At 33.2% G+C, this 19,021-nt stretch overlaps 1 protein-coding gene across 1 annotated transcript in view; it reads right to left on the minus strand.

The window, feature by feature from the left end:
- LOC138306437 (inositol hexakisphosphate and diphosphoinositol-pentakisphosphate kinase 2-like) overlaps positions 1-19,021 on the minus strand; it is a 96,184-nt gene that overhangs the window by 63,599 nt on the left and 13,564 nt on the right. The window contains 2 exon segments of the mRNA XM_069246898.1: positions 17,796-17,981; positions 18,482-18,568. Coding sequence (XP_069102999.1) covers positions 17,796-17,981; positions 18,482-18,568 — 273 coding nt within the window.

Consider the following 19,021-nt stretch of genomic DNA (forward strand, 5'->3'; position numbering starts at 1 on the left):
AAATCAACGTCCATAACTGCAATATCAGTTTATTAACCTGTACAAATCAACGTCCATAACTGTAAAATCAGTGCATTGATCTGTACAAATCAACGTCCATAACTGCAATATCAGTTTATTAACCTTTACAAATCAACGTCCATAACTGCAATATCAGTTTATTAACCTGTACAAATCAACGTCCATAACTGTAAAATCAGTGTATTGACCTGTACAAATCAACATCCATAACTGTAAAATCAGTGTATTGACCTGTACAAATCAACGTCCATAACTGCAATATCAGTTTATTAACCTGTACAAATCAACGTCCATAACTGTAAAATCAGTGTATTGACCTGTACAAATCAACATCCATAACTGTAAAATCAGTGTATTGATCTGTACAAATCAACGTCCATAACTGCAATATCAGTTTATTAACCTGTACAAATCAACATCCATAACTGTAAAATCAGTGTATTGACCTGTACAAATCAACGTCCATAACTGTAAAATCAGTGCATTGATCTGTACAAATCAACGTCCATAACTGCAATATCAGTTTATTAACCTTTACAAATCAACGTCCATAACTGCAATATCAGTTTATTAACCTGTACAAATCAACGTCCATAACTGTAAAATCAGTGTATTGACCTGTACAAATCAACGTCCATAACTGTAAAATCAGTGCATTGATCTGTACAAATCAACATCCATAACTGTAAAATCAGTGTATTGACCTGTACAAATCAACGTCCATAACTGTAAAATCAGTGCATTGATCTGTACAAATCAACGTCCATAACTACAATATCAGTTTATTAACCTATACAAAACAACATCCATAACTGAATATCTAACCAAAAGGAAAGTTATAAAATATTCTACCTTTCTCGTCTATATTCATTAATTATGAAAATTTCATCAGAAATCATCACTATGAAACACATTACAGTACTTGTGTCTGACGTCATAGACCTGTATGATTTATTGCGACAGGTCTCCATGGGCACAGCCATTTTCTTTGATCACTCTTACCCCTCCAATCCTGAAGAGTTTTTATTTTGAAAGGATTTCATGATTGGTTTCTATTTATAAAGTCATCTTATCATATTTACAAGATTTTTGGGCTAACTGACCCACAGGTGATAAGTGTAATGTAGTGATGAGGAAGGCCAGTGTTAACGGAGAAAAAAACACATACCAATGTAAAAATGTGAATAACATACTATATGTTATTTCACTATTTTAAAAAAAAAACTTACATTTGGCTGTTCCATTTCCCTCCCTGTCCAATATAGCATATCTAGGATGAATGATCCCTTCAGCTTCCAGCTTTTCATAAACAAGTCTCCTGTACAAAAACAAAACTATTTATTGCTACAAATCAACTGATTAACTCATTCATCCTGAAAGGAACTCATTCACAAACAATGGAAATTTACCCGCATACCAATTTTATTAAAACTAAATGTTACATATAGCAACATTAACGCAATCTTGTGAAATGCGTTTGAAAATTCAAAAGGTCCCAAGGGCCTGTGCTATGGCCAAATTAATGTTGCCCAGTAGAGGTATATAACCGAGTTCCCTTTTTGATCCAAAACAGTATCAAAATCATGCTTAATGTTGTCAAACTCTATTATTTTCTTCAGTGTATAAATAATTACATATCACGATCACAAATCTGTAGACAAAATGTAACAAACACAATTTTGGCTTCATTTTTATACAGTTTTTGTAGATTTTTAATATATGCTATGGACTCATGAATTGTGTGTATTTTACCTGTCTAATAAAACTTTCTGGGCCTCCAAGTCATTAACAATGTACGGCTTTCGTAGGTTTTTATACGCAATGGCCTTATCGAGTGGAAATCCCTGGGAGAAGAAAGAGATGAGAACGTCAACGACAGGCCAGTCCTCAATCGGCTGGTTCAGAATAACATCTTCCTCAAATACCAAAGTCTTAATGTGTTCAAACAACTCGAGACGCTGTAGGATCTCTCTCATGGGTTTAGAGTTACACTTCTTGGCCATGGCACACACACCCACGGTGATGGCCGCGATGTCCTCATGGTTCTCCTGTTAACATAGAAACACATTACAGTTAGGCCAGCCCTAATAAATTGTTTGTTTTATATACCAGACAGTCATTCCACGTAAAACTATAGTTTGAAGAAAAACGATGATCAATCGATACATAATGTTTAACAATTAAAAACAACAACCAAACAATACATGGTAGTTGACTGAATACACATATTTCAAATAACATTGATTATCTGAAGCATATAACGTCATCGATTTGAGAGTATGACGTCACATGCGCGGACGGTTAATCACATGAAATGGGGTAAAATTTTGCCAAAAATCACGTAAAGGTAAGACAGATTGAACAAGATAGAAAAATCTAGGGGTATATATATACGTATCATGTGAGATTTCACTGTCCGAGGTACGAGAAAGTGGTATGTATATAAGTAGGTAGGTTTTTCTTTTTTTAGTAAGACAACAAAAACCTCAAGTTACAAGTACCTAAAGTTATGAAAATATAAAAATGTATTATAAGAACAGAAACAAAACAGAGAATACTATTATAGTCTAGTTATTATTAGTTATAGGCATAGAGGGTCAGTAAAATATATAGGGGGCGAGGGCGTTGAAGTTTTGGGTTCTCACAGAAAAGTGAGTTGTACCCCTCCATTTGCAAAAGTACAGTCAAACCTGTCTATAAAGAGCTCCCAAGGGATAGTCCAACTTGTCTATAAAGAGCTCCCAATGGACAGAAGAAAACTGGTCTTTATAGTCAGGTGGTCTCATACTCAGGTTACAAGTAATCAAACCTCAAAGATTTCTGTTATAATTAACATGTGATATATATGGTGGAATTAAAGTCATAACTTTAAACTAAAGGGAGATAATCTAGAATATTTTTCCAGTGAGAATTCCTCAGCTGTACGATCCTATAAATCATCTCCCCTTAGTGTAAAGCTTTACAGTATTCAACTTGTCTTAGAAGCCACCTCTGTATAACGACCACCTGTTTAAAATGGACACTTTCAGGACTGACTATATACATTACAAACTTGTAATTATAAACATTTTCTGTGTATTTTATAGAAAAAGAAAAAACTTCACTTACAATAAATATTTCACACTGATTGCAATATATAACTTTGGATGATCTTGATCTAAGCCCGGGAGTGATCTTAAAGACGGAGGGAACCAAAGACAAAAAGTCCTTGTAGAAAACTCAGGTGATCTGACATTCTCGTAGAAAACCAATGTGATCTGACAAGTAAATGAAGTAACCCCTGACTTTTTCACCTCTGTACCAGCATTAACCTGGCCAACTAGGTGAGAGGTATTTAAGTCAAGTATACCATGGAACCTACAGAACTTCAACAGACAAGACGGTATTGGCTCTTTTCTCCAATTAACAGTGAAACATTAAGATCTGCTAAGAATTACAGAATTTAAGCAGTAAGTTTTACCATATAAAGCTGACTGAAGGCGGTATCGTCACCAACAACAAAGATTGGACGGTTTTCCTGGTCTTCCATCCGTAGATAGCCATGTTCAGATTCCGCCATTATTTTACCAATTATTACTTCCTGTTCGTATCATGGCCTCACATTCCTGTCTCCTCTTGGCTACGTCTTCTAGTCTTTTGGACTCATACCGTCTTTGTAAAGTGAACTCTGGAAGATTGAATTTTTTTTTGTGAATCAGAAAATGTAATATTATATGATTCAGAAAATGTAATATTATATGATTCTGATTTTAAAATTTCACCCTCCAAAAATATATTACTTTAAGTAATTATCATCATTAATGAAAAAAATTTCTTTATGTATATATATTGATAGTAAATTGTTTTGACATATATGCAATTGATGCGTCAACCGGTCCTAGACAAGCCAAGAGGTCCCGAGTTTCCATCTCCAACCGTAGGCGAGAGAGACATGTAAAAATTCCAATATTATCATGCTCTCTCTGTCAAAAAATGAAATCAATAACATAATAAATGATTAAGCGTCCCTACTTATGTTGGAAATGTTTCTTCGTACTACCTGCTTATTTGTCCACAAACCATTTGACCGTAGACACCGATCTTCAGGCGCACTGCAAATTTTCTCTTCAGGCAGCCCAACCGGAAATAAACAAAAAGTCAGTTGTCTAGTGGAAGATTTAGAACTCTCTCCATAAATTAATATTTCCGACTAGTATAGCATCAAATCGCAATGAATGTGTTGAACATTTACGACTTTTTCGTTTTCCATTTTTCTCAAATTATTAAAAACGATTGTTTTTATTAAGTTGCTGTATTTTGAATTGACACAGAGAGAGATGAGTAAAATGCTGTTCATGTGCACAAAACATTCCGGATAATATTTAGTCATTTTCGTTTTTTACATGATTATTGTCAACTTCCCGTTTCCGTAAATAATGTCAGCTCGCCTGAGTTAGAGGAGACACAAACGTATCTTGTATTTAATTGTCAACGCCGATAAGAGCAGTTGACAGTTATGTCTCGACATGGGAATGTGTTTTAACAACAACGACCTGACAGGTTTTTCAAAGTATATGGCAGCTCTTTATATCTCGACAGTTGTCTAGAAACGCACAGCGAAGATGCTTATCCACATTACGAAACCGGTCAATGTCAGGATAAGATGTTTGACAGTGTGAACGTGACTGGTTATAACAATCATTTTATCGTAAAAACTATTTGTATTCAAAACTGTTACTTACCGACCCACGGATTTTCCACGCCCACGAAAAGGCACAGTGGAAAGCCTTTTCCTGGTTCTAAGGAGCAAAAATGTGGACGAAAAACCTCTAAAACAGTTGGCCAGTATGCCAGTAATCTTTCTGTAAAACCTCTAAAACAGTTTATGGCCAGTAATCTTTCTGTAAATACCTCTATAAACAGTTAGTCAGTACTATCTCTTTTGTTAATACCTGCTAAAACAGTTGGCCAGTATCTTTCTGGTAGAAACCTCTAAAACAGTTAAAGCCAGTATATCTTTCTGTAAAACCTCTAAAACAGTTAGCCAGTATGCAGCGCTTCTGTTCTGTATAAACCTACTATAAAACGGGGGGGGGGGGGGTAAGGTAGCCAGTATATCTTTCTGTAAAACCTCTAAAAACAGTTCGGCCATTATATCTTTCTGTAAAAACCTCTAAAACAGTTGGCCATGTATATCTTTCTGTAAAACCTCTAAAACAGTTGGCCGCAGTTCCAGGTGTCGCGCCGTATATCTTTCTGTAAAACCTCTAAAAACAGTTGGCCATTATATCTTTCTGTAAAACCTCTAAAACAGTTAGCCAGTATATCTTTCTGTAAAACCTCTAAAACAGTTGGCCAGTATATCTTTCTGTAAAACCTCTAAAACAGTTAGACACAGTATATCTTTCTGTAAAACCTCTAAAACAGTTGCCAAATATCTTTCTGTAAAAACCTCCTAAAACAGTTTAGCCAGTATATCTTTCTGTAAAACCTTCTTAAAACATTAGCCAGTAAATCTTTCTGTAAAACCTCTCAAACATTAGCCAGTATATCATTCTGTAAAACCTCTAAAAACAGTTAGCTCAGTACTATCTTTCTGTACAAACACATCTAATAACAGTTTTCAGCCAGTTAATATATATCTTTCTGTAAAACCTCGTAAAACAGTTTGCCAGTATATCTTTCTGTTAAAACCTCTAAAACAGTTAGCGCAGTAATCTTTCCGTAAAACCTCGAAAATGGTAGTTGGCCAGTATATGTCTTTCTGTAAAACCTCTAAAAACAGTTATCCATGTATGATGCCTTCTGTAAAACCCTTTGAGACACATAGGCCAATATATGTCTCGAGTTTTCATGAAAACATGATTGTGTTCACATGTAAATTTGGAATATTGTATGATGAGTTATATACTTTGAGATACATAATTAATCAAAACTCGCCTTACATATTAACAAAACAGTAACGTTAGGTATATTTATAATAACCAAATCAAACCTGTATACCAACGTACCCCCATACGTCCCCTGCTCCCCTAACCCCTAAGATAATTCAAAAATCATTTTTTATTGAAATTTTTCAAGGAATGGGTAATTTCAATTATATCTGTATATTTCTGTGCATTCCGCTTGGAAAAGAGCTTTAGTTTAACATGAAACACAGATAACAGTAAGTTAACTCAATACAATCTTTTTAATGAAATATATTTTAATTTCATACACGTTTTACATTAAACCCCTGAAATAGCTTGATATAATGAAAAATTTATGGTTGTATATTTGATTTACCGGATTTCAAGTTATCCGTGAAGACCTGTGGTGTTGAGAGGGGATAGCAATGATATTTTTGACAATAGAGACGGTTAGAAAATCACGGCTAGAAAAGAGAGTTATTCTCCCCTACCGGAATGAAGCACAGCCTGAGGGATATTCCCATGGACCTTGATTTCCCGCTCTGTATGGACAGGAGGCAGTTTTTATGTGCACTTCATATTTTTGACCTGCCAGTCCACCAGATGCTTGGTTGTTTTTATTGCCTTTCGTCCATGGTCGTCTGTCCGTCTGTCTGTTCCATCCGTCCGTCCTTCCGATCAAACACAACTATCTCTCAGGACAGTACTGATACTGGATCCATTTCTCAAATGTTCGTATGCTAACGTCATTGTACCCAAATTAGATACCCAATACACACGTAGATTTCTCTTATGTTGGCATTTGTTGCTTGGTGCGGCTGTGCTTCACGTTTTTATCTATTTTGTTTCTGAAATAGAGCATGACAAAACTTTTATTTTGATTACTTTGTTTTTTGTTACTTACTATAGTGCTTATTTTTACTATTAGAACGATCATTAATAGCATGTGTCAAAAGTTTTTGTTTTGTCACATGTTGGGCTACTCCAAATTGATACCCAGCCCCCAAGAAAAAATGTATTTAAAAGTAAGAAAATTCAATTTATATATAGATTTTTGTACTTTTACGTTTCTTAAAGAATGCTAGTTGGCGTTTATTATACTGAATTCAGTTATAACATTTTACTGTTTTTTTAACATTGTGTACAAATGTGTTTTCACAACTAGTTACCTACGAGTATGCTAATTCTGTACCCCTGTAAGACCACGTTAATAGACTGGTGTGATATTTTCAATGATTTAAATTCAGCTTTCTGTGGCAGACACCTAAGCCTATATAGTTCCAAACGTTGGTGTTTATTGTAATAAGACCACTTGATAATTTTTGATGGTTGTAAAAAAAAATCAATGTAAAAGTACTACAAACATAACCCCCTTTTTTATGGAATCAATCAAGTTACAAGATGTTACTATCCTGATGTGCAATATGATATTCTTTATACAATAACTAATTCTTCATTGGAATAAAATCAATTTCCTAGGTAAATTCGAAAATGAAATGAAATCTTCACTGTTTTAATTGGAATTGTTACAGATGTTCACGGCGGTATACTTACGACGAGCCTCACGGTGACTGGAAAATTAACAGCTTCACCTTCCTCATTGACGTCCCAGAACTTTTCATCGCATATATACCTTAAGTTATGTACTTTGTTTTGTATTGAAATTTATATTTTAAGTATTAATTTATTAAAATATTCACAGGTATTTGTTTTCCATTATTTTTATGCTGTGAATTCTATTTTTGAATACCCAGGGTAAAATATATTGATAATGATAGCATAAAAGACATTGAGTATAATGATGAATATTAAGAGACTTTAAAACCTTTTTTACTTTTTTAAGATTTACTAAAATACCTGAAGTAAAACTTTTAAATCAGTGATGCTGAGTGTTTTGAGATGTCCCAACATATTACCACAAGTCCTCCATCTCTGGGTTACGAGTTTGGAATCCTATATGGCGCAGATGTGATACTGTTGTATTGACCGCTGGTCCTTTAATAAATTATTGGTGGTTGGTGGTTTTTGTCATGGTAAAACTCAGGCTTTACTCCACTTAAAAACCTGGCACGTCTTCTTAAATGACCCTGGCTGTAAATAGGACATTTAATGAATAAAACCAAATTTAAATTTATCTTTCGGATTGGTTTTAAATAACATTGATCCATCCTCGATATTCAAGGGGTTACTATCACTGACGTCATATCCACCCTGGACTATTTCATAATAAAGATATCTGTTGAATCCCATGGAGAAAGATATCTTTTTACCTATCACAGGCCAATGAATGAATTACTGCCTGTACAATGGAGCAAAACTTTAAAGACATTTCAAACAGACCATTTATTTAAAATTATGTTACATCTAAAAAAGGACCATAATAATTAACCTTAAAAGTTTTGCTCATGTTAAACTCAGACTATTTTCCATTCAAAAATGGTAAAAATTTCATGAAATCTTTCAAGTAACAAAACCTTTAAAAAAAAGCCAATATGGAATTCTGTAAAACCATTTTAAAAATTTGGCCATGTATATTAAAAATATGCACAACCTCTAGGTAGAGTTAGTTTGTATATATGACAGTATTTTAGACTGTCAACACAGGTACATCAGGCTTTTATTTTGTTAGGAAAAAATCATTTTAAACAACTGAGAATATGAATTCATGAATATCAGAGACAAATTTAAATAGGCCTACCCGATCAGTTAACTCTGTAAAACCTCAATACAGTTTAGGATTCAATCTAAATATCTAATGACCTGTGAGTCCTTATGGTTATAACAGGTATGCTACTGAAATTTGATCAAAGTAAAACATCTTATTTCAGAATATCTTTCTGTAACAGATAAAATCTTTAACATGTGATTTTTCAATAAACCTGTACAATGTACTGATAATTTGTTTGTATTGATAACAATGTATGATAACAGTTACGCACAGTTAAAGTGTTCAAATAGTTAGATAAACCTGTTCATGTCAAAGGAAATTTGGTCAAACAAGATAGGCCTTAGAATATTTTATGAAATCAAACAATTTTTAGACTTGTGAATAATTTACAATTTAAGGCCTAGAGGGACAAAAAAATGTCCATGTAATGTGCATGCTGGGACAAGGGCTACCATAGTTCTTTTCAAACCAAAGACGTCTTAAAACACTTGCAAGGCACAATGGGTATGTGTCTACATTTCTTATGATGTACAGAAACCTACATAGAAGTATTGAAACAACCTTCAATACATTGTTCAGAGGCCCAGGGGATTAATTTGGTTGTCCAAAATCGTTGAATGGCAATACGATGGCTGGCATCAATTGTTGACCCATTCTGACCTTCAAATTATGCAATTGCACAAATATGATCCTAGGCTAAAACCTACTCTGTGGAAATTTAAAAGGATTTTCTGTTTTAACTAACATTTAGAACCTAATTACAGTAAATACACAGGACATTTCGAAGGACTATTTGACAGCAGTTTTTAAATAAATTGACCTTTACCTTCATTCAAGTCACGCAAGTCCAAATGCTAAAAAGTTTTACAACAATTTTCAACCCAACAATTAATGGGTCTTGTGATTTTGGTAAGTATTTTAGGTAACCATTGTATATATTTTAACGTTACAGTGTACACCCCCGAATAGCTGTTGTGAGTAACCATGGAATAACCATAATAGAAAAAGACTTTGATCCAATATCTTCATCTGTAACATGTGGAATAATAGGCTGAACTAATGGCTATAACAACTTTCTTTTGTAAATTTCCATAGCAGTGTGATACTTATTGAATTCTTGTATATAACATAGGAGTTACATCAGCTGATTAACAAAGAAATGGTGTATCGTTCTAGTTTGTTGTGTCATGTCCTTTTTCAATTATGGTACGAGGGTCAATAATGCTAAAATCTGTTTTAAACTTGCAACTTCTTGGGAAAACATAATTTGCATCAGTGAAAATGTACTCATATTAAAATTACATTCTGATTTGATTTACCCCAAGTTCAAATATGATCTTTCACTTTAAAACTTAATCGTAGGTTTTTCAATCTCATACAACAACTGGTTAAAAAATCTACAATCAAAATCCAATTTAAATAACTTGAAGAAAAATCTCAATCTATGTGGCTCAGAGAAACATCATTTGTGCCCTTCATGATGCTGGGATGAAGGGCTACCAAGTTTGTTCATTCTTTTAATGACCTTGACCTTCAAAAGTCACAGGGGTCAAATAGGCTAAAGTAATTGTACTTTAAAATTTCAACAAATTCTAATTGCTTGGACATAACCTGAAGTTGACAAGTTGTACTTTTCTATTGTTAAATAATATTGAATTATGCTACCAATTTGTAACAGTTGATTTTAAAATTAGTACTGTACAAATATTGAGTGATATAGGCAATCTTCCAAAAACATCAACATAAGTTTGTTCACATATCCCTTGTCAATTAAACAAGATTTGCACAACTGTTAAATTCAATCAGAGTTTCCCCACAAATATGATTCTGAACCTTATTATTCAGTCAAATCATGAAGGATTCCTGCTGGGGACAATGAAAAAGTTTAGATTAAACGCCAATGAATTATTTCCAAATAAGCTTTCTCGAAATTTTAAGTAAAAAAAGATTCCAACTAAAATCTTCCAAACACAGTCTTGACCACAATCTCAGTCCAATATTCCATTTTCATTGTAGCAATGTCCTAAATACAGATTTTCAAATGAATTCCAAACCAGAATCCACTTCACAGAATCAAAATAGAATGAAATTTTCCAAACGACTATGTCAGTCCCCCCCCAAATGATTCCATTCAGACAATGACCGTTAAAGATACAATTTCACACCAATGTTTGACCAATAGCATTTCCTTGACTAATCTCATCCAAACACAGATTACACCAGGTTCAAATCTCTAGTTAATAAGATTTCTAATATGATAGCATCTAACATTGATTTGTAGAATTTATGTGAGAGACTTTTTTTTAACTTTTAAGAGTCCAAAAAACATTTTTCCCAAAATCTTTGATGCTGAAATACAGATTCAACATAAAACCACAATCTGAGATCTAGGTTACGAGATCTTAGATAAGGCACATGATCTCATGTTTTGTCTGCAAACACAGATTGTATACCCCTCTCAGTGGTTAATAATTCAATGTCTCAGTCCAAATGTGGTGCAGTTTTTCAAAGTTGGTCTCCTTAACAGATTCCAGTTACAATCTCACCTAAATAAAAAAACAGATTTCACACCAGCTTAAAAACAGATTCCCTACATCTGTAAATAGGACAGCACATGAATGTCCAATCAATTAGTCCATAAACAAGTTTACTTTATGCTTTTTACAATTAAACATTGATCCATCCTAAAGACAGATTCCACCACAATTTCCGATCAAACTGAGAGTCATATCCACCCTTAAGAATTTTCTAAAAATCGACATGGATTAAAACCTGAATTGCAGTTCGAAAGAAAGAGAGATTACCAATCTCAGGCTCTGTGAAGAGATTCCACCAACTTCCTTTGAACTAAAAAATCTAGATAATCTGCAGTCGAGCAATGGCCAACTTGCATAAAAAATTAGCTCTCACACACTGTGAATTAACTTGTAATGACATAAAAAACCTATTTTCAATTTGTTTTTTGATGTTTTTATGCATGATTTATGAAGGACCAAAATTACCAATGTACATTTCATTTTTGCTATGATATTTTAAACTAACTCCATTCCATATAGTAGAAGAAAAGGTCATTGTGAAAACTCAAGTTGACCTTTTAAATATTGTCAATTTGAATTATTTAGAAATTTTGTGTCATTTTCTACAAGTAAATTGAGTGTTTTACATCAAAAAGAGAACAGTTACATGGACATAGACCCATGGGGGTACTGTATCCATTGTGACTCATTCAATTTTGTGAGCAAAATCATTTTCTCTGAGAAGTATGACACGACATGTGCTCACAAACATGTGGTACAGGTCAACGATTAAATTCTGTGTGACCTACCTTGCAGTAGGGCAGATAACTCTGTAATATACAACTACAGAATAGTCAAATGATGTTTATGTTAAACCAATAACATCTATTTGGTTAACACAGCATTTACTTTAGTTACTTTCATTTACCCCAAATCCTCCTTTAGGAATTTTCTACCAATTATAATGAAAATGTTTATAATTAACATAAATTATTGATAATAAACAATCATAAGTACAATAGTTAGAGGATTTCAATCAGTGTTCATCCTCAAAGGAAATTTTATCAAACAAGTCTTAGAATATTTTTATGAAATGAATTCCACAATTTTTAGATATTTTATAGTATCACATAACAAAAATTTAAAGGGTTTATCATAAATGGGGAAAAAAAAACATGCAGCAGTATTAAAGGGACAATTCACTCAGGATAATTCTTTTACATAACCTAGAAAGCAAAATATGGCCTAAATGTATGTATTGTTCTACATTTCTTATGAAGCATATAACATAAAGTATTGAAAAAGGGCCTTCATTCCACGTCTTAAAACGTCCTTGTTTAGTATTTTAATTGATACGATTGTAATTACAAATCGTTGATCAATACGATTAAGCAGGTACAATATGTACGCTGTACCCATATCTGAACCAAAGTCACGGCACGTTTAAACAAATGACTACATAACCACTGTGGCGTGGTGATAAAAGGAATTTTTTAGTCAAAAACATTTTACTTAATATGGTAAATACACTACTTTCAGGGCGATTTGTTCGGCAGTTTTAAACAAAAAGTAGCATTACTCTATTTAAGAGCAAGGGTAATCAGGGTTTCGAATCAATACAAGATGTTCAGTTTCACCACAATGTGTAATGCGTTTCAACACTGGTAAGTCTTTCGTGTAATAATTCTGAAATAGCTGATTTCTGTAGAACACTGGTACTGGTATCGATTAATCAGTTCTGTACCCCCTCCATTGAAAAGCAGTAAAAAATCTGCAGACTGATGAAAATGGACCAAAAGTGTTGTTGTGTATAACATGCAGCATGCACTGCCTTCAGTATGAGTCATTTTTACCCTCCAATGAACCTAAAAAATACAGAAACTTAATGTCAAGTGGGACCAGTACAGATCCTTACTTCTGCAATTCACCAGCACAACGTCCCTGTACTTATACCCCATATTCCTCACAACTCAGTTCCAAATAATTCGTTCTGAACCTCATTGTGATATTTCACTCAACAAAAATTATCAAAATTCATCACAATTTCAAACATACAGATAGTGCATCTCAATGTTCAGTCCAAAAACAATTAGCCAAACTTTCTACCATGATTAGAGCCCAAATCAATTGATGAATCTAGAATTTAGAAAATCAAAATCCCTTTTTCCTTTTAAACTTAACAGCAACAGTCGTGAAAAATCAAAGGTAAGGTCTACCCCCTTAATTCCCCCCCCCGGGAGAAGATTTCATTGCTTTCTGCAAAAAAGAAAATTCACTGATAACAAAAAAAAAGGAAGTGCCAAAATAAAAAAATCCATTGAAGCTATTCAAAAAACATTTCCAGTGTTAACGATTTAAAACTGTTCACCCAAAACAGTTTTCAACCACAACAGACATATATTGAGTTAACTATCAGATTGCTGTGGCTTAAAACAATAAAACATTTCCTGTAATAACAGACCCAAATCGACCATCTTTCAAATACGATTCCACCACAATCTCAGTACCAAATGTATCAGTATTCCAACCACATCACATGAAAAAAAAACATAGATTCACTGTACAATCTCAGTTCAACAGACAGAATGGTGCAAAACCATTTTAATTCCACCACAAATCTCATTCACAAAGATTTCAATGATAAATCTCAGTCCAAAAATCATGTGATTCCACCAAATCTCACCCAATTCTCGTTTGAACCAATTCACCAAATTCAGTCCAAAAACCAGATTTTCCAAAGAACCAATCTCACTCCATGTCTGTTTGTGATTTCAAAACCAAATCTACATCAGTCCCCAAAAATTGGAATGGCACAATCTCGAGTTGATTTTATACCTTTGCCCGAACATTTCAATTGCAAATCAGTTTAAATCACATGTCACATGGGCTAAAACTCATTGCATTTCTTTTCAACAAAAAACCGGACAATTTCATGCATTTTCACATTTTTAATCCACAAATATTGCCAACCCCTCCCAAAAGATCCTTACAGTCCCTACCCCCCGGGGGGAGACATTATTAAGGAATGTTCCCCAATTGAATCTAAAATTGAAAATGGAGTGGGTTTGGTACACATTTGATCAAAAATTTACATAGTAATGTTTATATTGAAAGCTGACAATAACAATGTTTAAAACCCCCTCCAAAAATTGTGATTATTCCTTAAGATTCCCCCAATCCCCGGGCCTTGTATATTACCCAGAAATATCGACCGAAAACACACAGAATTTCGCATTTTGTACAGGAGGGAAATGAAACTTTTTAGTAACAAAGAAATTCTCAGTAACCCAGAACTTATTAAAAACTGATTTTTCATCCACCAAAATGTAAATGTCAGACAGTATATTACATAAAACACCTTGGTGGACATTTGTTTTTAATGAATTTTAGCAAAAATGGGACATTAAACAAAAAATTTTAAAATATCATTCAATGCCAAAAATCATTCCCAACAATCAAACATCACAAATAATTAGAGTAATTAAAATTCAGTTCCATTTCTCATAAAAAAGCTTAATAGTATATAATATGACTATACGTAACTTAATCAAATTTGATCATGTTTTAAAAACAATACATACTTTCCATAAATCGTTAAAACATGCAGCAAAAACAGATGTATTTACTATCAAAATGAAAATGTTTCAACATTACACTAAATTTAGTCCTAATTGACTGGTAGTTTTTGACTGTATTTAATCATTGTACTATTTTTATTCTCCACTAATTATTCTCAGTTAAAATTATATAGCCAATTGAGTAATCCATGATGACCATTGTGTCATACAATTTAAAACTATTTAATTAGTGAGTCATAAACACATAATTTGACTTACAGGATTTAAAAAAAAAGTTTCAAAGATTCTTACCAAAAAATTATTTTACACAATTTTATATAAATTTAATATAAACAGAGTCCATGTACAACCATAGGAATCCATTAGTACAGATATTGAAAATCTCAAGTCCAAAATTTTCACTATCTATACATTACATACAACTCAGACAAAAACAAATATCTACAACACATTCCAAAAACACCACATCACAATATCATGTCATGAAATACGATGGGAAATTACTTACCGTCCACAATTTTTACCAAACAACTACAGGATTAACCATAGGCCTCTTAAGACCAGAAAACAGTTTTCCATAAGTTCACAATGATGTGAACAAAAACAGATCTTTCATTTTGAATAAATAGCAGGAAAAAGATTAAAACATAACTTCAGACCAACAAAAATTGCCACCCCTTCTGGTTATTGAGAAAAGTCTTTGAATGTAAAGTTTTAAATTCCTATTCGAGGGAAATCTCAGTTCAAAGCATCTAAAGATTACCACTAGCAAATGGACCAGAATTCAATCCAAAAACATGTTCGGGCCAGTACAAATTAATCTGCCATTCCTTAATCAATTCAATTTCTTGAATTCAACGGTCTTTGTTAAGCACCAAACAGATTCCACCATTTTCACAAATAAACAGATTCCGTCTCATTGTTCTCATGTCCGTCAACAAGTCGTCAATCACAACTCTTTTCCAGAGGTATTAAATTCTGTTTCCTTATAATAATTGAGTTAACTTTCATTTGAATTACTATTTATTAAAATTCAGAAAGTAAACAAAAATCAATCTAAAGAACATATGTAAATCCCCAGTTTTTGTGCTCCATGATCTTCCTATGGCCGAGATAAAACAAACGAAATAAGGCCCCAGGTAAAGTACATGCAATCATAATCTTCACATTTTTAATTTTTCAAAGGTTGTTTCAGCAAAATTATCAAGTATTTTTGATGTTAGACATCTGCAATTATTTGCAGATATAATTTGTATATTCTAGTTGTTGCAATAAAATAAATGTGGTCATACATGATGGTGTTGCCAGGCAGGTCTTAATTTTGACGATAGTTACAAGTTTGTTATGCTCTGTTCTCAGTGGAGCATCTGAAGGATCTGGTCAAATTTTAATATGTTGACCCCTGTACATGAAATTGAAATGGCAGTTTAATCGGTCTTTAAAACAATTGTTTTAACAAAACCAATAATTTTGGTTAAGACTTTACAGTATAAACGAGTAATGCCTCAGGCTTATGAATCAGGTCTTTAGGCCTCAAATTTATTGTAATGTCTATTTAGGGATGTCTAAATTGTACATAATGGTTTTTACCTCTGATCAAAAGGCGACTTGTTACTGATTCAAATCTTTTTACCTTTTTTAACAAACTTGGTACTTTCATGCCAATGCACTGCTGCAAAATGGTATAGGAGTGACATCTAATTAAGAAATTTACAAATTAGGAGTATTTGACCTGAGGGCCAGAATTCATTTCATTGTGGGCCAGAAAATTGTCAAATGTTTAGTAAAATTATTCTGCCATTAAACCAAATAACTCAATATAACAAAGAGAATGAATTGTCATTTTTTATTTATGACACAATACATCTAGAAATTTATAAATTCCTCACAGGTAAATATTGATTTCCAAAAAGAGTTCAGCTAATCTAAATTAAAGTTTGGGTCACAGTACAGTACAGATATGAAAATAATACCATGTATTAATCATCATACCTATACAATGTACAGTACAGGTATTACTTATTACCCAATACACATACCCAACAGACAATACCACCCCAGGTGAGCTATTAGGTATTTAAATATCCACGGTTCTGTAAAAAACATGACCCAAATCCACCCTCCTACACGTGTAGATCTGCGCATGCTCTACTACTGTATGTCCTGTCGGTAACTCCATTGAACAATTAAGGAAGTAAAATTGGCCTCAACAGACAGAATGACCACCAGTGTGTCTAGGTACACAACATAAAGACAAAATTACTCAATAAAATAAACTTACATCCAGAGGGCACCAGAATGACCTTACTTCTCGAAGGCACCAGAATGACCTTACTTCTCGAAGGCACCAGAATGACCTTACTTCCTCCGTCAAGCTGTTTGGTACTAAATAACAATCCACTTTATCAGGGTTCTTGAATTTCACAAACAACTAAGCACCAACCCATTCCAATTTTCAACAGATGATTTTGGTTGCCTGCTTAAATCATAAAACATTACAAAAACATGGCAAGCTTATGGGGTAACTTTATATTAACAGGAAAGCAAATTTCTGCGGAGTCGCAAAGGGGAGATAACTCACTATGGCAGGGGGAAATAACTCATACATTTTAACCAGAAAACCACAAAACATAGCAGATTATAACCAACTTTTCTAAGGCGCACAAAAATGTGCTGGTCTCTTTTTCGAAATTGTGATGAAAATCCCACCTTCAAAATTAAAGAGTTCAGCTTGTGGTTACAATGGTTATTAATTGTTATCATTATGATTATTATTAATTCAAATTTTAGCAGGAACACAATGTTAAAAGTTCTATGATTTAGTAATTATTGTCAGTCGTACATACACGATAATTACATTTATTTATCAAATTGAATTCTGCTGCATCAAATCTAGCCCAATAAACTTTTTTTTAGGATTCAAATTTTATTAATGTTTCAATAAAAGATACGAAAGCTCCATAAACAAGTAAATTAAAACATTTGGGATTTTCTTTAATGAGATATAGCAGAAATTATTTTAAAATTATCATGTACTTAGATTGAACTTTTATCAATCAAATTATTGGATAAGGTAATATTCTATGTAAGATTTCTAATTATGACTAGAAAATATGCATCTTACATTTCTAATACTAATTTCAGCTGTTGTAGTTTCGCCTTTTTCTCTGCTATTTCTGGATCAGACGATGACTGCTGTTCCGACAATAAGAACCGAGCGATATCTAAAACCTCCTGGAGCTGTTTTGGTTTCTTCAGCTTTAAATGTCCAGTACGATAGCCATCATACTTCTTGAAGAGATCAAAAAATCTGTAAAATCAAGAATGATAAATTATTTAGACAATTTAAATACAAATCAATATGTGACTATGTAATCTATCAAATTAACCAGAACCATGCAATTATTTTATAAAATATCTATGAAACAAGTTCAGGAAATAATGTAAGGTTATGTATGACACAAAACAAAAATTAAACACTTGTGTAAAAGAATAGGTAAAAATATGCATTCCTGTTGAGTGCACGACCAGAAATCTAACCCAGGTCTCCGGTGTGAAAAACTACGACTCTATACCGACTGAGCCAAAGAAGCATGCTCCATCAGCTGAGTGACAAAGACCATATTTATGTACAAATCACCCGACCTGCTCTTTTTATACAGACGTATCAATTAAGGATTCATATCTGTATCACAGATTATAATTTCATGTTTGTTGTGTTCACATTAAAATTCCTTTCACAAATTTGAACTGTAAATGATTGAAAAATAGACTTGAAAAGTACAACACTGAAGAGATATGGCTACCAACTTTTTATGTTTGACCTCCATTTTCATTTTCTGTTTCGGTGTACGGTCGCCATGTCTGATAACAGCAACAACTGTCCTTAGTTCCATCCTAAAATACAACACGTTACATTAGTCTCCATCCACAAATGTGTACATATTAGTCTTGTGTACATGGTACTTTAAACTCTTTCCATACTTTGTTTTCTTTCCAGATTCTGTCCCAAAGGTAGTTATAAGTCTTACCTCCAGGAGTTTTTGAAAAAGTGCCGGACAAAATGTCCAGTTATTCTGTGCTAACTTCTGTATTTAATTTAAACATGCTAAGGTTACTGCAATTATTTGAACTTCCTTTGAAATCATTTTAAGAATTATTAAAAACCTGCATCAACATATTACAATCTATGTGATATTGTAATCCAGGCGAAGGTGTAACAAGTCGCCATTTTTTTATGATGATAAGTCTGTTTGATATATCTTGTTACTCTGCCATAAAAACATATACATGGTCAAAATTATTTACGTAACATCCAGAAAGTTTGTTTTGAAATTAAGAACTTTTCAT

This window comes from Argopecten irradians, chromosome 13 (genome assembly GCF_041381155.1).
Source record: "Argopecten irradians isolate NY chromosome 13, Ai_NY, whole genome shotgun sequence".
NCBI lineage: Eukaryota > Metazoa > Mollusca > Bivalvia > Pectinida > Pectinidae > Argopecten > Argopecten irradians.